Below are 21,149 nucleotides of genomic sequence, written 5' to 3'. Positions count from 1 at the left end.
CTACCTTACGGCCACAGTCAGCTGCCTCGGCAATAGAGGCGCGGAACATGGTCCACTCGGACTCAATGTCCCCTGCCGCCCCCGAGATGTGGGTGAGTTGAAACCCCTGACAGGGGATTCTGCCAGACGTTCCCAGCAGACCCTCACAATACGTTTGGGCCGCCATCTTCCCCCACCATCGGAGCCAACTCACCACCAGGTGGTGATCGTTTGACAGCTGCACCCCTCTCTTCACCCGAGTGTCCAAGACATGCGGCCGCAAGTCAGAGGGAGGCTACCCTCTCGTCCACCGGGGTGAACCCCAATGTACAGGCGCCAAACGGAGGTATAAGTATACCCAGACCTGCTCGCCGCCTCTCACCGTGGGCAACTCCAGAGTGGAAGAGAGTCCAACCCATCTCGAGAGGACTGGTACCAGAGCCCAAGCTGTGTGTGGAGGTGAAAGCGACTATATCTAGTCGGAACTTCTCGACCTCACACACCTGCTCGGGCTCCTTCCTTGCCAAAGAGGTGACATTCCACGTCCCTAGAGCCAGCTTCTGTAGCCGGGGATCGGATCGCCGAGGTCCCTGCCTTCGGCTACCGCCCAGCTCACACTGCACCCGACCCCTATGGCCCTTCCCACAGGTGGTGAGCCCACAGGAAGAGGGACCCACGTTACCCTTTCGGCTGTGCCCGGCCGGGCCCCACGGGTGCAGGCCCGGCCACCGGGCGCTCGCCTTCGAGCCCCACCTCCAGGCCTGGCTCCAAAGGGGGGCCCCGGTGACCCGTGTCCGGGCAAGGGAAACCTAGATCCCTTTGTTTCTTTCTTCATAGGGGTTTTTGGAGCCGTGCTTTGTCTGGTCCCTCACCTAGGACCTGTTTGCCATGGGTGACCCTCCCAGGGGCGTAAAGCCCCAGACAACTTAGCTCCTAGGATCATTGGGACACACAAACCCCTCCACCACGATAAGGTGACAACACTGGCGAATCGCAAATCGCATGGCAGTACGTTAAATGAAGTCCCGCCCCCGACTGCACGCTGGCTGCTCATTGGTCATTCGTCGAAGATTCAGAAGTGAGTGACAGAACGCTTCAACAGTTCCGTTTCCGCTCCCAGCCGACTCGCTAGACTGTGGGCCATACGCGATGACCACTATCCCACTGTGCTGCCTTCTTTTCTTCAGCATGACCTTGGTTCATCCATCCTTACAAGTGCCTCATTTCACTCGTCATGACAATGGAACGTTTTTCAGTGATGTCCATTTTGTCGACTTGCAGCGCTGCGTTCAAGCAAGGCCCCTCCCCTTCCTCGTCGGCCTCCTCCTCTTCATCCTCCAGGGACGCGTGACCTTCCAGTCGCGCGCACGGCGGGGAGCTCACAGCAGCGAGCCACCAGGTGAGTCCTGAAAGATGGATCGATTGATAGACGCATGCATAAGCCTTCTAGTTCATGTTGAAATTTGAAAGAAAGTAGAGACATTCACGTCATGAGATAGAAGTGTGATTGATAATAGCCTCAGATAAAACAATGAGTGCAAATTGTGAGGTATAAATATGGATAATAATCTAAACCGTCAATAGAACACATGTTATAATGAAGCACTGTTCTTTTCCAAGCTTGCACTTTTGTTGTCATTTTTTGTTCTTGTCATTGTTCACTTGGCGTTTGGAGCAAAAAAATAAAAAATCAATAAATGGATGTGCGATTTGGTAATGACAGTCTCTCTCTGGTTTGGTGGCCCATGCAGCTAAAAGAAATTCATGACGTATTTTTACTTTCTGTGTCATGAAAAAGAATATGAGCTGCGGCTAAAAGAAATTCATGTCGTAATTTTACTTTCAGTGTCATGAAAAAGAATGTGAGCTGCAGTGTAGGTCATTCAAGTGAAAACATGAATGCGTTTGGTTTTTCTTCGAAGGAAACAGTTGACATAAGTTGCGTGTGAGGATTCTGAAGCTGTCGAGGCGAGCGGATGAAGACTTTCTAATCCGTTACGTAAGAGAAAAGAGAGCAGCAGAGGAGAGCAAAGTGGGTAACCTTCTCCTCTCAAGTGTCCCTAATCCGCCTTTAATTCCTTTCCAAGTAACATTCGTCACATCTTTTGTTTTATTTTGTTTTCCTTTTTATACAATAAACATCTTTAATTATTTTCACAAACACACTTGTTTCGGATTCTCTGTAATCAACAAAGGATCAAAACCATACATATTATTCAAAGCAATTGTTGTTGTTGTTGTTGTTGTTGTGGTGCTGAAGGTTCTCGAGTGTCCTTACCAAGGCCAAGCGCATTTGACGTGCCGTTCATTTGTCATTTGTTAGACAGCGCTATACACAGAACAATTGGAGAGTCCGAAGAACTCAGGGACCATCTAAGAATTGCAAATTCACACACGTTGAAGTTGAAAGGAAATCAAAGTAATGATTCCAGTGGCATTTGGGGGTGCATAATGTCGACTTGCTATTTGGATTATGAGGGGTCCTTGGAAAAATGTCTCCCCTGGAACCCAAAAATGTGAGAACCCCTAAACTACAGTGGACGTGAGAGCACGTGAAGAGTTTTTTTTTTTAAATCCTAGTTTCCACTTTTTATTTAAGATATTCTAATGTAATAAAAAAATGTAAAAGATAATTTTTGGAAATAGTCTTTCAAAAAGGTCTTTCGTGTCATTTCACCACCGAAGCAGACAACTCCAAGAAAAGAAGTCCCAAATATTAAAAAAAATGCTAAATGATGTGCTTTGTGAATCAAGATGAATAACAAGTGAGTGTAGTAGAGCTCCAGTCTCTTGAACTAACTCTTAACTTGAATTTACATGAACTCTTGATCTCCTGAAGGGAGAGACAATTCCATTGATTGCACGGAATCAGTCAATTGTCTCAATCCGTTTTCTCTCTTTCTGTTGTAGTTGGCACTGGCAGCGAGGCTTTTACACGATATGCGAGCGTGACGATCAGCTACTTATTATTTACGCTTTTCTGTCTGTCAAAGCAACTGGCTGATTGGGTTTGAAGGAGAAGACGCTACCTGACACTCGAGGGTTTCTGAAATAAAAGTTGATTTTCGATGAGTTTTACATTGGAGTTGTTTGGGTTTGCAAATTCTGAAACCCAACACGGAGTGACGCCGTTAAAGGCCGCCTGTCTGCGAGTAGCAAGGAGCAGCTTGATTTTTGTCGTCGGCTTTTGCCTTTGAACTCATCACATGCTGTCGGGCTCCTGGCGCTCCCGCCGTGGAATTGAACCCCCCAAAACCGGTGTGAATTTCCAAACGTCTTGAAAGTAGTTCCGAGGATCGGTCCCATCAACGGGGCTTTGTCCGGTTGGCCGTCGGAATACGCTATCTCGCAATCTCTCTTCAAAGCGACGACGTATTATGGAACACGGACTTGTTCATGACATCCAAGTTGCGTCTCTGGAGTGCCCGGCTGCCATCGCCATAGTCTCAATCCTTTGCCAAGAATGACTAATATTAGTGTCGTACTGATGAGCGGGGAGGGGATGAGAAGTCCCCAGTACAGCGTATCCGTCCACAAATCTTTTGTGTTGGTTGCCAAATTTCCCCAAATGTGTGTGTAAGCGACCCCTTGTGAATTTGGGGGGAGAAATGTCTTTGTCCCCATCGCCAAAAGTTAGCCAACGCCTGCGTTACCCGCCAGATGAAGTCTATGCGTTCAGGCCGCGGTCGCGGCGACCTTCATGATGTGTGCTTCTTCTCATCCCAAAAGATTTTCTGCTTTGCGTCGCGACGGACGTCTGCTCGCTCTCTCGCTCGCTCGGGATTAGCGCTTCCTCAATTGTCGCGTCGTCTGGTCTCGAGTGAGTGCAGTGAAAGTGTTTCTTCTCTCCTTTGTGTCACCAAGCAATCCGTGCCGAGGTCCGGCGCAGACATGGGCCGTCAGGAGGCCGACGACGCGTGGAAAAAGGACACGCAAGACATCCGGGAGATTTTTGACTTCATAGAGGAGTTGGGATCGTAAGTGCACCAAAGATGTATTTGTAATATATAAATAAATCATTTTGGGACAAATGAAGTGCACAACATTCGGGAATCACGGAATTGTTACCCTGTCACAATAGTTCAGGGCGTACCCCGCCTTTCGCCCGAAGATAGCTGGGATAGGCTCCAGCACGCCCACGACCCACGTGAGGATAAGCGGTACAGAGAATGGATGGATGGAATATGAATTCACGTTCCTCCGTGTCGCTGCTGTCCCTTTTTTTTCTAGCTTTTAACACCACAAAATTTCAATCAATTAGTCCATCAAGATCTCGGTTGACTTGACGTCTCTATTTACATTTTTTTTTTTTTTTTTTTTTAACATCATGTGGAGGTTGAAATTGTTTTTGTCAAAGTAACGTAAGATACCTTTCAGTGGCATTTAAATAAACCAACATGATCATTCAGATTGTTATCGTTGCATTTGTGTCTGCAGCCTTCATTTCCTTAAAAGAAGACAAACTATTGATGTTGTGCTTTCCAAAAAAAGAAATGATTCAAGCTGTTAATGTTTCCCTTTAAATGTCATTTCAGTTCACATGAAAGAGAAGCAGTTTGTTTTACATTTTGTTCCCTTAATGTACTCAATGTGGACCGACGGCAACTCAAAAGTCGAAAACCGACCGATCGTCCGCTCGATCTCCAATGCGGTCGGCGGCCATGGCGACTAGTTTGATGGAATTAGCGCGAGGAGGCCTACTTTACGGGCGAGCTCCACGTGGCGGCTGCGGCGGGCTCGTCTGACCTTGCCGGCAACTCCCCGGGCTCGTCGGTCAGCTGAGGCGTCGGTTCACAAAACAACCTCTCGGCCAATCGAGACGTCCTTGGGGTGTGTGTGGGTGTGACTACCACAATCTGATCAATATATTTTTCTGTGATTCTGCATGTGCAGATGTGATTTAAATTGATCTATTCACACACACCGCCACTGGCGTAAATTGTGACGCGCTCTTGGCTCAGATGTTTCCTTTTTATCCATCCATCCATTTTCTGAGCCGCTTCTCCTCACTAGGGTCGCGGGCTGCTGGAGCCTATCCCAGCTATCATAGGACAGGAGGCGGGGTACACCCTGAACCGGTCGCCAGCCAATCGCAGGGCACATAGAAACAAACAACCATTCGCACTCACATTCACACCTACGGGCGATTTAGAGTCTTCAATCAACCGAGCGCGCATGTTTTTGGGATGTGGAAGGAAACCGGAGTGCCCGGAGAAAAGCCACGCAGGCACGGGGAGAACATGCAAACTCCACACAGGCGGGGCTGGGATTTGAACCCCGGTCCACAGAACTGTCAGGCAGATGTGCTAACCAGTCATCCACCATGCCGGCTTGTTCTACCATTCCTTACTATGTATTTGTAGTTTGCTCTTGTTCGAAAATTGGGTGACATGAAAGGCGCCTCTAAAAAAATTATTATTATGATTATTATTACTAGGGCGGCACGGTGGCCGACTGGTTAGAGCGTCAGCCTCACAGTTCTGTCCCCAGTACTGTGAGGCGGACGTGCTAACCAGTCGTCCACCGTGCTGGCATCATTGTAACTAAGAACAAAATTAAATTTGAACAAAATGGTGCTCATTGGCCAATCAACCTTACGATGTTTAAACAATAAACTCGAACTTCATCGTCAGATATAAAGTGTCCTCTTATGCTGTTGAAATGCTTTCAACACAAATTGTGCAAGTTGCAACACTTTGTGTGAAAACAAAAATATGAGTCTTTCTTCATCAGACATAGAAAACAAATCGCAACTGTCTGCAGCACTTTACAAAAAAAGCTGACGTACAGCATGTGTTTGTGTATGTATATATATTTTGTGTTGTTTAACGTCGCTGTTTTAATTGTATTTGTGTGTTGGACCCCATGACTCATCCCAAAGGGCAACTCCAAGACAATAAAGGTTTATTTATGTGTACATTCGTGACATGAGCCATCCCAGGCGATTGAAAGCCACCTCTAGTGCCACAAAATCAAATATTGAGCTCATCCTCTGTGCATCTGTGCGTTCCCTGAAACAGAGGGGCCTTCTCCGAGGTCTTCATGGTGCGGGAGAAGAAGACGGGAAGGACGTTTGCCATGAAGTGCATCAAGAAGCAACAAAGCAAGGACGTCAATCTGGAGAACGAGATCGGCGTGCTCAGAAGGTACGTGGCAGCGGCATCTCGAACGCTGGCCAACTGTTGGGCCGTGTGCCTGCGGGTTGCGCTACAAGTTCAAAAGTTTTTGCTGCGATTCCAAATTTGAATTGGACAAGAGTGTCGCAATTCAAATTTGATTCAAATCGGAAGGGCCTGTCCTATCACGTCAGAGTTCGCGACAAAAAGGACGTTTGCGGGGATGAAGTGAGATCTGGCCGACCGCCGCCAAGCCGTCCCAAATCAAACTCCACAGCGCCGTCTTGAGATCCCAGTTGAATTCCTTCCGTCACCGCGCTCGTATCTCAAATCATCTTTCCCCATCCATCCATCCATTTTCAACTCCGCTTATCCTGGTTAGGGTCGCGGAGTGCTGGAGCCTATCCAAGCTGACTTCGGGCGAAAGGCGGACTACACCCTGAACTGGTCACCAGTCAGTCGCAGGGCACACATAGACACGGACAACCATTCGCACTCACATTTACACCGTCACTGAGTGGGAACTGAACCCATGCTGCCCCCACCAAACTCAGGCGAGTGTACCACTACACTATCAGTGACTCGTCTTTCCCCATTAAAATGAATTGTAGTAGCCGGACGTGAAGTTTTCTGCCGCCATCTAGCGGTGGGGTCCAAAGCGCACGAGTATCTAAAATTTGTACCCGTATCTCAAGACAAAAAAAAAATCAGCCAAGTGACAGCTCATGTTTCAAAAAACGTGTAAGTCAACAAAGTCATGAAAAATCCATGACGCTTCCCTCGGTCTTTATTATGTTGGATCCACATGAAATACTTTTGCGTTTATATACACAGCTCTAGAATTGTTCTCTGATCTTACTATTTATAGGAATATATTTTAGTAAAAAAAAAAAAGAAACCCGGATGAATTTAATTAATTTATTTTTTGTCCTTGAACAGAATCCAACATGAGAATGTGGTGGCGATGGAGGATTTCTATGAAAGTCAGACTTATTTCTACCTGGTCATGCAACAGTGAGTGGAAATTGGAGGACTGCTGGCACCGGGAGCAGTTCAAAAACGAAAGCTTGATTGACGGGAGTGTCTGCTTGTCCACGTATGACCAGCGTGTCCGGCGGCGAGCTCTTTGACCGCATCCTGGACCGAGGCGTGTACTCTGAGATGGATGCCAGTCGCGTGATCCGACAGGTGCTGCACGCTGTCAGCTACCTGCATCACAACGACATTGTGCATCGGGACCTCAAGGTACAACTTGGAAAACTAGATATCAACAAAATAAACCCCTCCTGACATGGGTACAAAAAAAACAAAAAACATTTGTGCATTGGGGGAAGTATTCACAGCCCTTCACTTTTCCCGCATTTTATGTTAGGGTTAGGTTTATTTTAATAAATCACCTTTTTGACATTTGATATATGGCTGGCTGGCGTCAGGCGGAATCCTCGCATCTGCAAAACCATCACTTTTCAGGAACCCCCCCCCCGTAAAAAAACAAGAATATTTTGAGCCATTGACATTGCATCGACAAAGAGAGCAAGCCATTTCCAACACTTTATGTTGGTCATTAATTTGGGGACTTGCCAATAGTATCAATTTGTGAAAAAAAAAAATAAAGTCAAAAAATTTCAACATGAGGTTTCAGCCCAACAGTGACGATATTTAGATATTGTTGTGCCACATGGCCCAAAAAAAAAAAAAGCATAATAATACTTCAGTAAAGCTAAATCAGTAGAGCAGGTCTTCCAATGACCGAAGGGTCGACGGTTCGAATCCCGGCTCCAACTGTCCACTGTTGAAGTGTCTTTAGGCAAGCCACTGAACCCCAAATTGCTTCCAGCAGGCCTGGCAGCGCCTTGCATGGTAGCAGCCGCCCATTGGCGTATGAATGTGCACGTGAATGGGTGAATGGGTGACCGCAGACCGATACAGAGTTCGCATCACACAGATGCTGCACCGATCCGCCTGTGCATCTCCCGCTCCATTCTTCCCTCACTCGTGAACAAAATACTTAAACTCCTCCACTTGGGGCAGGATCTCTTCTCCGACCCGGAGAGGGCACTCCACCCTTTTCCGACTGAGGACCAGGGCCTCAGATTTGGAGGTGCTGATTTTTATTCCAGCCGCTTCACACTCTGCTGCGAAGCGCTCCAGTGAGAGCTGAAGATCGCAGCTTGATGCAGCAATCAGAACCACATCATCTGCAAAAAGCAGAGATGCAATACTGACATCGCCAAACCGGACGCCATCAACGCCGCGGCTGCACCTAGGAATTCTGTCCATAAACGTTATGAACAGAATTGGTGACAAAGGGGAGCCTTGGCGGAGTCCAACCCTCACTAGAAACATATTCCACTTACTGCCGCCAATGTGGACCAAACTCTGACACCGGTTCTACAAGGACCGAACACCCCGTATCAGGGGGTACTCCCGAAGCACCCCCCACAGGACTCCCCGAGGGACACGGTCGAGCGCCATCTCCAAGTGCACAAAACACATGTAGACTGGTTGGGCGAACTCCCATGCACCCTCGAGGACCCTGCCGAGTGTGAAGAGCTGGTCCACTGTTCAACAAACAGGACAAAAACTACATTGTTCCTCCTGAATCCGAGATTCAACTTTCCAGCAGATCCTCCTCTCCAGAGCCCCTGTTTAGAACTTACCAGGGAGGCTGAGGAGGGTGATGCCCCAATAGTTGGAACACATCACCACCACCCCGGTCTGCCAATCCAGAGGCACTGTCCCCGATGTCAACGCGATGTTGCAGAGGTGTGTCAACTAAGATAGCACCACAAAATTTCAGAGCCTTCATGTTAAAGAAATCAGACACAAAGAAAGTAGCGCTAAAAACGATATTTAGTTATTGTTAGTATAGTTATAGTATAACATGTCAACCTATTGTCAAACTATTGTCTCCAGTTATCTCTGCAAGGTTAGCTCTATTCAATGTTAGGTCACTAGCTAATGGCTGGATCAGACTACAAGACACATTTGGTCTTTCCCAATATTTCCAATTTTCCATGATCTATCGCTTATCCGAGGTCAGGTCGCGGGGGCAGTAGCTTTACCAGGGATGCCCAGACTTCCCTATCCCCAACCACTTCATCCAGCATCCAGGGATCCCGAGGCGTTCCCAGGCCAGCCGAAGGATGTAGTCTCTCCAGCATGTCCTGGGTCGTCCCCGGGTTCTCCTCCCGATGGGACGTGCCCGGAACACCTCACCAGGGAGGCGTCCGGGAGGCAACCGAATCAAATGCCCCAGCCACCTCATCTGGCTCCTCTCGATGTGGAGGAGCAGCGGCTCTACTCTGAGATCCTCCCAGATGACGGAGCTTCTCACCCTATCTCTAAGGGAGAGCCCGGACACCGTGCGGAGGAAACTCATTTCGGCCGCTTGTATCCGGGATCTTGTACTTTCGGTCACGACCCACACCTAGGTGAGGGTAGGAACGTAGATCGACCGGTAAATCGAGAGCTTCGCCTTTGGGCTTAGCTCCTTCTTTACCACAACGGATCGATAGAAAGTCTGTATCACTGCAGACGGTGCACCGATCCGCCTGTCGATCTCCCGTTCCATTCTTCCCTCAGTCGTGAACAAGACCCCAAGATACTTGAACTCCTCCACTTGGGGCAGGATCTCATCCCAGACTTGGAGAGGGCACGCCACCCTTTTCCGACTGAGGACCATGGTCTCAGATTTGGAGGTGCTGATTCTCATCCCAGCCACTTTACACTCGGATGTGAACCGTTCCAGTGAGAGTTGGAGATCACGGCTTGATGAAGCCAACAGAACCACATAATATGCAAAAAGCAGAGATGCAATACTGAGGCCACCAAACTAGACCCCCTCTATGCCTCGGCTGCACCTAGAAATTCTGTCCATAAAAGTTATGAGCAGAATCGGTGGAGTCCAACCCTCACCGGGAACGAGTCCGACTTACTGCAAGATATGCAGACCAAACTCTGACTCCGGTCGTACAGGGACCGAACAGCCCGTATCAGGGGGTTCGGTACCCCATACTCCCGAAGCACCCCCCACATGACTCCCCGAGGGACACAGTCGAACACCTTCTCCAAGTCCACAAAACACATGTAGACTGGTTGGGTGAACTCCCATGCACCCTCGAGGACCCTGCTGAGGGTGTAGAGCTGGTCCACTGTTCCACGGCCAGGACGAAAACCACACTCCTCCTCCTGGATCTGAGATTCGACTTCCCGACAAACCCTCCTCTCCAGCACCTCTACAGCACCCCTGAATAGACCTTACCAGGGAGGCTGAGGAGTGTGATCTCCCTGTAGTTGGAACATATCCTCTGGTTCCCCTTCTTAAAAAGGGGGATCACCACCCCAGTCTGCCAATCCAGAGGAACTGTCCCCGATGTCCACGCGATGTTGCAGAGGCGTGTTAACCAGGACAGCCCTACAACATCCAGAGCCTTGAGGAACTCCGGGCGAATCTCATCCACCCCTGGGGCCTTGCCACCGAGGAGCTTTTTAACCACCTTGGTGACCTCAACCCCAGAGATAGGCGAGCCCACCTCAAAGAACCCAGCCTCTGCTCCCTCATGGGCATCTGTACCATCAATCAAGTTTCATCCAAGCGTGTTTGCTTGTACATGCAACGTGCGATGCTACCTATAAATGTCTTCATCAGCTGTCATTTGATCCAGAATAACGTGCCAGATACTTGACCTCACTACAGACTGTAAGTTTTATGCTAAATCATCTTACATCAGGAAAATGTAGACGTTTTCCCTCTCGGCTTCTACAAATCAGGATGACACTCTTCGCAGCACTGCTGCACTTTTCATGTCACTCTGCATATTTTGTCTTTGTGTAGCCGGAGAACATCCTGTACTACAGCCCGGAGGAGAACTCCAAGATCATGATCAGTGATTTTGGCTTGTCTAAAATGTTGGACAAGGGTGTAATGTCCACTGCCTGTGGCACTCCGGGTTATGTTGGTGAGGAAAATCATCTTGTTGATTGGATCTTTTTTGTTGATTTATTCCTCTTCATCCTTATTAGAATCCATTTTGCATAAAGTACCTGAAAGTGATACTCGATTGAAAGTAAGGGAAAATGCCCTTTTCAAACATCACATTTCACCTAATAAGACTAATATCCGGGCATTTTTTTTACCAAAGAGTCAAAGTTTCAGGCACAAATTTCCTAATGATTTACATTGATTTTTGGGCAAGAAAATTTGGGCTTATTTGTGACATACAAACAGGCGTAAAATCCTTAATCGTTATCCGGCTGCTACAAACTAGGGCTCATTTTATTATTTCTATTTTTATATGTGTAGCTATTTTGAATACTGTAAATAACATACCGAGTGTACAGTCGTTGAAGATGTGCATGTTGGCTAATGTGCAAAGATAGCCTAGCACACATTAGCCTAGCCATCACGTTAGCTGTATGCCAAAATAAGCTCACAATAACTCAAAGAACATTGATGTTTTGACTTTATTATTATTTTAACTTACCGCCATGTGAATACAGTAGTCCTGTCACATTCTTCCTGTAAATACGCCCACGGGTGTGTCAAGTTATCGTCATTATCACCACGATGGTCACCCCGGTCGTCGAGATGTTGCGTGAGCAGCAGCAGGTGCTGCCGCCACCTCTTTCATTCGCATTGTTTTCTGTACAGCAAGGACGATTCTTCCGCTTTGTGCTGCATGCTTCAGGCATTGTGTCAACAAACCATTTCTTCTGATTTTACGTATGTTGCAATAACGAGATGGTCACGGAGATGGTTAGGGGAAATTTCATTTAAGAAATGTAGTGAAGTGAAAGTTGTCCAAAATATGAATAACAAAATCAAGTAGAGATACATGAAAATGTTGTTACCACAAACAAGTATTTGTTCTTACGTAGATTACAAGAATCCTAACTTGTTCAACATGTTTCCGTCCTGGCAGCTCCTGAAGTGCTGGCACAGAAACCTTACAGCAAGGCAGTGGACTGCTGGTCTATTGGCGTGATCACGTACATCTTGTGAGTGTCAAACACAAACAATCGGCCCCAGAGGCCAATGAGGAAATTGATCGCATTCGTGTCATACTCTTACTGGAATGTGATGGCGACTTCTTCATGATAAGCGCGACCTTGCACAATAGAAATAAACTGAACGACGAGAAAGATATGGCAAGCAGATTCAACATTTACAAGTTCAATTTGACAATCCAGAATTAACATGATAGCGAACAACAGTGTCTTTCTGACTTGTCATAATTACATCCCGAATAGTTCATGATACTATCTGTAAAGACATTGTGACTTGTCGAAACAACAGGTAGCGATACGTACATCAAAACAGGATTACAGATTTCTGCAATGGACAAACGATATCGTGACTTTTTCCAGTCATTTGTATGGGCTTTCTCAACATGAAAAATATCTACAATTCAGTTGCAGAGATTGGCTAGTGAACTACAGATAAAGGCCCGGCGATATCTTGAATTGAGGTGACTTTAAGGTATCTTAAACTGGACTTATAACTACCCACAATCAAATTGTAGATATGTCCAAGAGATATGTTAGAGATATACAGTTTACAATAGGGCTGGGAATTGTTAAGAATCTCATGATTCAATTTAGATTTTTTTTCCGTTGGGATTCGAATCGATATCGATTCTTTGGGGTTGTAATTACATTCGATATTGATTTCAATGTTCCGATATCGATTAAGTAAGAAGTAAAAAATACACAAATAAGAGTGTATTTTGACAATTTTGAAACATTTATATTTTCAATTTCTCCATTTTCTGAGCCGCTTCTCCTCACGCGGGTCGCGGGCGTGCTGGAGCCTAGCCCAGCTATCTTCGGGCGAGAGGCGGGGTACACCCTGAACTGGTTGTCAGCCAATCGCAGGGCACATACAAACAACCATTTGCACTCACATTCAGACCTACTGGCAATTTAGAGTTGTCAATTACATTTATATTTTATGCTGTGTAAAAATATGTCATCACATTTTTTAAGCAATAAACAGAAAAAAAATGCACATAACTTGTTTGTACATATGGAGTACAAAAGTAAAAAATATTGCAGTTGTGTATAAACACTGAAAAAGTAAAGTGCATGTAAACTTGAATTATTTCCTCTTAGAAATTGTAACAAAAATGCAAAATAATGTATTTGTTCATATGGAGTCCATCCATCCATCCATCCATCCATCCATTTTCTACCGCTTATCCGAGGTCAGGTCACGGGGGCAGTAGCTTCAGCAGGGACGCCCAGACTTCCCTCTCCCCAGCCACTTCATCCAGCTCTTCCGGGGGGATCCCGAGGCGTTCCCGGGCCAGCCGAGAGACATAGTCTCTCCAGCGTGTCCTGGGTCGTCGCCGGGGTCTCCTCCCTGTGGGACGTGCCCGGTATACCTCACCAGGGAGGCCTCCGGGAGGCATCCGAATCAGGTGCCACAGCCAACTCATCTGGCTCCTCTCGATGTGGAGGAGCAGCGGCTCAACTCTGAGATCCTCCCGGATGACCGAGCTTCTCATCCTATCTCTAAGGGAGAGCCTGGACACCCTGCGGAGGAAACTCATTTCGGCCACTCGTATCCGGGATCTCGTTCTTCCGATGACACGACCACAAAGTCGATCATCGAACTGCGACCTAGGGTGTCCTGGTGCCAAGTGCACATGTGGACACCCTTATGCTTGAACATGGTGTTCGTTATGGACAATCCGTGATGAGCACAGAAGTCCAATAACAGAACACCGCTCGGGTTCTGATCGAGGATGGGAGAGGGGGGGCGTTCCTCCCAATCACCCCCTTTCAGGTCTCACTGTCATTGCCCATGTGAGCATTGAAGTCCCCTAGCGGAACGATGGAGTCCCCAGGGGGAGCGCTCTCCAGCACCCCCTCCAAGGACTCCTAAAAGGGTGGGTACTCTGAACTGCTGTGTGGTGCATAGGCACAAACAACAGTCAGGACCCGTCCCCCCACCCGAAGGCGGAGGGAGGCTACCCTCTCGTCCACCGGGGTGCACCCCAACGTACAGGCGCTGAGCCGGGGAGCAATAAGTATACCCACACCTGCTCGGCGCCTCTCACCGTGGGCAACTCCAGAGGGGAAGAGAGTCCAACCCCTCTCAAAAGGACTAGTACCAGAGCCCAAGCTGTGTGTGGAGGCGAGTCCGACTATATCTAGTCAGAACTTCTCGACCTCACACACCAGCTCTGGCTCCTTCCCTGCCAGAGAGGTGACATTCCACGTCTCTAGAGCCAGCTTCTGTAGCCGGGGATCGGATCGACAAGGTCCCCGCCATCGGCCACTGCCAAAGAGTACATATGGAGTACAAAAGTTAAATCATGATGATAGCTCTCTATTGCAAACGTAACGTGCATGTATACTTGAACAATATTTCTTGACTTCTTAGGGTTACTGTTATTATTTGCAGGTTACAGTATTTAAGTAATACCTGGTGACGTAGCATGTTTGCGGCATTGTAAGACAAGCCACTTTCTTCGTCAAACCTCGTTCGTTCATTTATTGCGTTTGTCAACAAGTTGGCTATATTGCTAAATATTAAAAATAAAACTAAAAATCTATTTTGTTCCCTCCCTGCGTGGCGTCCGCGGAGGGGGCTGGAGTCTGCACAACATTTGTCAGCTAGGTACGTGGGGGTCAGTCGCTCTTTCTGTCGACATCAATGACTCTAAAACGGCCGTCTTAACTCCGTGTATAGTTCCGGGATGGCGACTTCTGCCTTGTTTTCGTGTTGGAATTGCATACCGTGGTCGGAGTGTCTTTAGTCCATTTCTGTGTTCCGGATTTGCGGGGGAATCCAAACTGAGATTTCCAAGTAGAAGTCGCTCGCTTCACGCTGCCTCCACTCCCGCTGTTCGCTCAAATAGCCATTTTGTCTGGCTTCCGTCCACACAACGCGAAGCACGTGTACAGCGCCTCACAGTGGCCAGGAGCAGATTTGCTGAACCCAATTTGAATTGTGAAAAGAAAAATTGCAATACATTGCTGAATTCATATTTTTACCCGCTCCTAGTATACGATCCCGTCGTGGATATCCGTAATTCCCTTTGCAGATATCCGGAGCTGAATCGTAGAGATCTGTAATGACAAACACACGAAAGGCAAAAGCGACGACCTCATACGTCCTCGGTGAAATTACGTTGCGGATATCTGAAATGCTCATTACGGACAGGAAAATTGAATTAGGGATATCTGAACTGTTCCTTTCGACTAGGCCAAACTGAATTGCAGATGTCTTGCTGTTAAATGTTCAAAGGTCTTGCCGTAGAAACAAACATAAAAAATATTTTCTGAGGATTCGTTTCCCATGACGTTCCGCACACATCTCCTCGTTCCGAATGGTGTGGCGCGTCTTTTCAGATTGTGCGGATATCCTCCATTCTACGAAGACAGCGAGACGCGCCTCTTCTCCAAGATCACCGAGGCGCAGTACGAGTTTGACTCGCCCTTCTGGGACGACATTTCCACATCGGGTAAGACGTGACCGCCCCACTCTTTTGTCTTTCGTCTCTCGTCATCTCCTTTCTTGATCAACGCAGCCAAAGATTTCATCTCCAACATGATGCAGAAGAATCCCCTCATGCGCTACACCACTGAGCAAGCGCTCAGGCACCCCTGGTGAGTGGAAGCCTTTATGGCAAACCATCATTTCAAACCTTAACCCAACTTCAAACCTTCACTTAAAACACGAACCTAACTTCAAATCCTCATTTAAAACCATAACCTAATTTAAAACCTTAACCTACTTCAAACCCTCATTTTAAACCTTAACCTAACTTCATACCCTCATTTAAAAACAAACCTAATTTAAAACCTCAACCTACTTCAAACACTCTTTTAAAACCCTGACCTAACTTCAAAAATTCATTTAAAACCCTAACTTCAAACACTTATTAAAAACCTTGACCTAACTTCAAACGCTCATTTAAAACCTTGACCTAACTTCAAACACTCATTTAAAACCTTGACCTAACTTCAAACGCTCATTTAAAACCCTAACCTAACTTCAAACACCCATTTAAAACCCTAACCCTAACTTCAAACACTCAGTTAAAACTTGAACATTGAAAAACCCTAAACCTAACTTGAAATCCTAATTTGAAAAAAAGCCCACCCACAGCAACGAAAAGAGAATGTTGCGGAGATCCGAGGAGACGAGAACCAGTCCTGTTACTTTCCTTTCCACATGCAACCTGAGTGTTTTCACATCAAGCAGCCAACCGCTCCCTTCAAAGCCAGCAACTCCCTTTGAACTTTGACCTCCTGCCCCTCCCTCGAAGAGCCACGTCCCTGGCGAACGGCTCCCTCTTGTGGGTTATTTGTACACATCTCGTACTGTGGAACGCATGCTGTTAAGTTGTTGCATTCGGATGAATGGATGACTGAGACGGCTTTCAACAAAGAAAGGATCAAAGAAAGACGTGTCAGGAAGAAAGATGAGCCGTGCATGCGTAGCGCCTCGCTGTGGCATAAGCGAAATAATGCACATTAACTGAGGACATAGATGCGGTCTCTCGCAACACCTGCATTTGGGTGTACCTAATTTTCTGGCCATTTTATTTCTTCAATTTGATCCCCGTTAGCTTGCCCCACAATATCACATTTCACAGTTCGAAAATGAAAGGCGTCTTCTACCAAACAGCCTTCGTAAGAAATTTAGCACAATGCAAAAACTCCAATCCAACCGAGGTGAAATATCTCTAATGAATGCAAAGTGGGCGTGTTCTATCGCTGCCAAGATCATTCTTCTCATCAGGCAGTTTTTGTGTAAGAGCATTTGGTTTTTCCTTCAAAATACGAATAAGGTATTATAACTTGGTATTGAAATTGTATGACTGGTTGTGACTGGTTATCACTGGAGCAGTTTGCAGCTGATTGTGAAGCGGCTGGGATGAGAATCAGCACCTCCAAATCTGAGACCATGGTCCTCAGTCGGAAAAGGGTGGCGTGCCCTCTCCGGGTGGGGGATGAGATCCTGCCCCAAGTGGAGGAGTTCAAGTATCTTGGGGTCTTGTTCACGAGTGAGGGAAGAATGGAACGGGAGATCCACAGGCGTATCGGTGCAGCGTCTGAAGTGATGCGGACTTTGTATCGATCAGTTGTGGTTAAGAAGGAGCTAAACCGAAAGGCGAAGCTCTCGATTTACCGGTCGATCCACGTTCCTACCCTCACCTATGGTCACGAGCAGGGTGTCCGGGCTCTCCCTTAGAGATAGGGCGAGAAGCTCGGTCATCCGGGAGGATCTCAGAGTAGAGCCGCTGCTCCTTCCTTCGAGAGGAGCCAGATGAGGTGGCTGGGGCATCCGATTCGGATGCCTCGCGGACGCCTCCCCGGTGAGGTGTTCCGGGCACGTCCCACTGGGAGCAGTCCCCGGGGACGACCCAGGACACGCTGGAGAGAGTACGTCTCTCAGCTGGTCTGGGAACGCCTCAGGATTCCCCCCCCCCCCCCCCCCCCCCGGAAGAGATGGATGAAGTGGCTGGGGAAAGAAGTCTGGGCATCCCTTCTAAATTCCCTAATTCAACAGGTGTAGGTAGTATTAATAGACATTGAGGCTTGTGTACTGTATTTTAACTTGTTTTCAGAAACAGGTCAAATTCTTGCTTGATTGTCAGATAATTTTGCGTAAATGAACTAATATATTCTTCATCTCATTGCTTTTTTCCTCGTTTATTTACAGTAAGGCCGTTTTTGGCAGTTTCTTTTTGAAGTTGCACACGTAAAGTGAGATGAGCGGTCAGGTCACACGAACAGATGAAAGACTGAGCGCCTACCCGAAAACACATTTGCGTTACGTGCTTTCCTAGGATCATCGGAAAGACGGCGCAGAGCCAGGACATCTACTATTCGGTCAGCGTGCAGATCCAAAAGAACTTTGCCAGGTCCAAGTGGAAGGTCAGTGCTCGCCTTGTCGATATCGGCTAAGGCCGTCGACGGAATATCAACCGGGTGACGGCCTAAATCGCCTATGATGTAGGGCAGTCGAATGTTGCGTAATCGAGGTCGCCGATGGAAGGCTTTCACTGTCACGGAAATGGCAATGCGCTTCACTGTTAACCCTTGAATACTCGACAACTCCCATCAAATTTCTCCTCTTTTGACAGCAATAAAAACACCCGAAATGTCATTCTTTCACCGCGGAATACACAAAAATGAAAAGGTTTTTCAGAACTAGCATTCTTTTGAACCGGTGCTACCACGTTTGCGTTCACTAAAGGCTCTTCTGAGTCAAATTTGAGTTGTGTCTACTGAAACGGATTTTAGATTTACCAGTGTGGCCGTAATGGTGAGACTGTACATACCATAAATGGGGGTATTAGAGGTGCAACAATCAATTGACAGCGTGAGTTAATTTTTCACCATTTTGAAGCCTCATTTTATATACTTATTTGACTTATTTTCACTTTACAGGGACTTTAGAAAGTAGTAATAGAAAGTAGAAAAAAGTATTTACTGGTAACCAAATAAAGAAGGAGATTTACAAATGGCAAAAGAGGGCAAAAATGGCGGCACGGTGATCGACCGGTTATCATATCCGCCTCACAGTTCTGAGGTTGCGGGTTCAAATCCCGGCCTCGCCTGTGTGGAGTTTGCATGTTCTCCCCGTGCCTGCGTGGCTTTTCTCCGGGCACTCCGCTTTCCTCCCACATCCCCAAAAAGCACGCACGGTAGGTTCATTGAAGACTGTAAATTGCCCGTAGGTGTGAACGTTAGTGCGAATGCTTGTTTGTTTCTATGTGCCCTGCGATTGGATGGCGACCAGTCCAAGGTGTACCCCGCCTCCTGCCTGCAGTTAGCTGGGATAGGCTCCAGCACGACCCACGTGAGGATATGCGGTGCAGAAAATGGTTGGATGGAAAATAGGGAAAATATGCAAACACAAATATGTACAGGTTAAAAATGAAAAGGTGGAAGCAAAGTTTATGAAATTAAGCGCTTTAAAAATGTGAATACACTTCAATATCTGCGATTGGCTGGCGACCAGTTCAGGGTGTCCCCCAACCCTCTCGCCCGCAGTCAGGTGGGATAGGCAACCCCGGTGAGTATAAGCGGTGTAGAAAATGGATGGATGGAATTTCAATATTTACATGAAGATGGCACGGATGAATAATGATCCCCATTATTCATCAGGTGAGATTTTTTTCCAGTAGGGATTGTTTTATTTTCGGGTTGAAGAGTGGACGTGATTTAATATTCTGAAGTGCCGTTGTTAATTCACTGTAGGCCTTAGTTCCTTTTATTGAAATGCAGTGTAGTTCTGACTTGAAGACGTGGACTTGTGGTATGTCGGCAGCAAGCCTTCAACGCCACGGTGGCCGTCAACCACATGAAGAAGCTGCAGCTCGCCCACGCCGAGCGGCTCCCCGAGGCCGCTCGGGTCCCGGAGATCCGGGCGGTCGAGGCATCCCCTCCGGTCTCGCGGCGCAAGCGTCTCGACCCCGAGGAGGAGACCGAAGCGGCCGCGGATCACACCAGCCCGCTCGCCGGCCACGTGGACTCGAAGTGCCGCTTCCGCCCGCTGAAGGCCAGCCAGACTGCGCACCGCGCGCCCACCGTCGCTGAGCAGGGGAAGTACATCTACCACTCGGAGCCCGCCAACCTCAACGGGTTCGTATCAGCGTCGGGCCACGCTGCCGATGTTGGAATAGTCGACGGAGCGGTGCTCACGCCGCAGGTCTGCTCTCTTTCCAGGTGCGGCAAAAACAGAATCGGAAAGGCCCTTCAGACCAGCGTTTGCGCCGTCATGTGAAGCTTGACTGAAGTTGACTTGGGGGGGGAAAAGAGCTCTTTTCACGGTCGGTGAAGAATTCATTTCAGTTCCATACAGATAAAGAACCTGCTCGAATAATCCGCTGATTCCCGAGCACCGAGCCTCGTCAAACTTAATTTGTGTATTTTTATTTGGCGGTGTGCCCAGAGATTTTTCCTGTAGTGGGCCGTCAGGGCACTGATCTACATTTACAGCCTAAATTCTGATATTTTGTTCCATGAAATTGTGTGAATTGATTGCCAGCAGTCTATTGTCATCATTTTGCTTGCCTTTCTCTTGGCTGCACTGTTTCCAGTGCATGTGATGATTTGTAGAATTGCGACCTGATATGTAGTGGTCGGATGAAGAGGTGGACCAAGTCGGGTAAACCCCCACTGAAGGTTGTAGTATATTTTAATAGTAACACAATCAGAGTTCCTTTGTGAAGGACAAATGGTTGGAGACCTGTATTCACACCAACTATCTTTTCTTTGTACTTCTACATCAAAGGACCTCCTTTAACCAGTTATATGTATATTGGGGTGTCCTGCTCCCCCCCCCCCCCCCCCCCCCCCCCCCCCCCCCAGAAACCTGTCTGGGGTTTACAACCGGGACAGATCTTCAAAGAGAACTGTTTTTCATTATCGCAACAAAGGGCTGAGGGGAGGGGATTGACCAGACGAAGAGATACCAGCTGGCGAGTGAGATTCCAAATATGGTCATAAGGAGCACCATCCTTCCGGATGCAACCAGGGAGGGGCAAATTCCACGGCCAGAGAATTAGAACCTTGATAAACTGAGATCCCGGGGTTTTCGGGGGCTTTTTCGTCGTTCTGGCAATGTAAGCAGCTGCTATGACACTAAAGCTTGTTCAATAAATCGAATTAGCCCAAACGCCAAGTGTCTCGAAGTCTTCATTCATCCCATGTCCGACGGAAGTCGGAGTTCTCCCGGGTGATCTCCGACTCGGAAACAGGCGAAAAAATCCACCACAAAGGCTCATATTTGTTTGGCAAAGTTTTAAGCCGGATGCCCTTCCTGACACAACCCTCTGCATTTATCCGGGCTTGGTACCGGCCTACAGTTTGCACTGGCTTTTGCCCCCCATAGGGCTGCATTCTTCTCTCTCTCTCTCTCTCTCTCTCTCTCTCTCTCTCTCTCTCTCTCTCTCTCTCTCTATATATATATATATATATATATATATATATATATGTATATATATATACACATACAGATTTTTTCAGTAAAATAGAGTTGCATTGAACCTTTTACAACTGTTTGTTTTCAAACATGTTTGTGTGAGT

The 21,149-nt window shown here is 47.4% G+C and overlaps 1 protein-coding gene across 2 annotated transcripts; it reads left to right on the top strand.

The window, feature by feature from the left end:
• Positions 1-1,126: 1,126 nt before the first annotated feature.
• LOC133477068 (calcium/calmodulin-dependent protein kinase type 1D-like) lies at positions 1,127-20,740 on the top strand. Of its 2 annotated transcripts, XM_061771396.1 has the most exons (13): positions 1,127-1,378; positions 1,902-2,011; positions 3,844-3,956; positions 6,000-6,125; positions 7,035-7,109; positions 7,202-7,340; positions 10,933-11,056; positions 12,020-12,095; positions 15,456-15,568; positions 15,635-15,713; positions 17,903-17,990; positions 19,390-19,703; positions 19,788-20,740. In XM_061771396.1, the coding sequence occupies exons 3-13, from the start codon at positions 3,871-3,873 to the stop codon at positions 19,843-19,845; spliced, it is 1,278 nt and encodes a 425-aa protein (XP_061627380.1). In that variant the 5' UTR covers positions 1,127-1,378; positions 1,902-2,011; positions 3,844-3,870; the 3' UTR covers positions 19,846-20,740. The 2 variants fall into 2 exon arrangements, with proteins under 2 accessions (XP_061627380.1, XP_061627369.1); XM_061771385.1 differs by lacking the exon at positions 1,902-2,011 and having other exon boundaries at positions 1,128-1,378.
• The last annotated feature ends 409 nt before the right edge of the window (positions 20,741-21,149 follow it).

This window comes from Phyllopteryx taeniolatus, chromosome 1, assembly GCF_024500385.1.
Source record: "Phyllopteryx taeniolatus isolate TA_2022b chromosome 1, UOR_Ptae_1.2, whole genome shotgun sequence".
Lineage (NCBI taxonomy): Eukaryota > Metazoa > Chordata > Actinopteri > Syngnathiformes > Syngnathidae > Phyllopteryx > Phyllopteryx taeniolatus.
This window is presented reverse-complemented; position numbering and strand designations above follow the sequence as displayed.

Coding starts and splice junctions, on each gene's coding strand:
- LOC133477068 (XM_061771396.1), top strand. CDS start 3,871: ATGGGCCGTCAGGAGGCCGACGACGCGTGGAAAAAGGACACGCAAGAC. Junction 6,126..7,034: donor GAGATCGGCGTGCTCAGAAG/GTACGTGGCAGC, acceptor GTCCTTGAACAG/AATCCAACATGAGAATGTGG. Junction 15,714..17,902: donor CAAGCGCTCAGGCACCCCTG/GTGAGTGGAAGC, acceptor GTGCTTTCCTAG/GATCATCGGAAAGACGGCGC.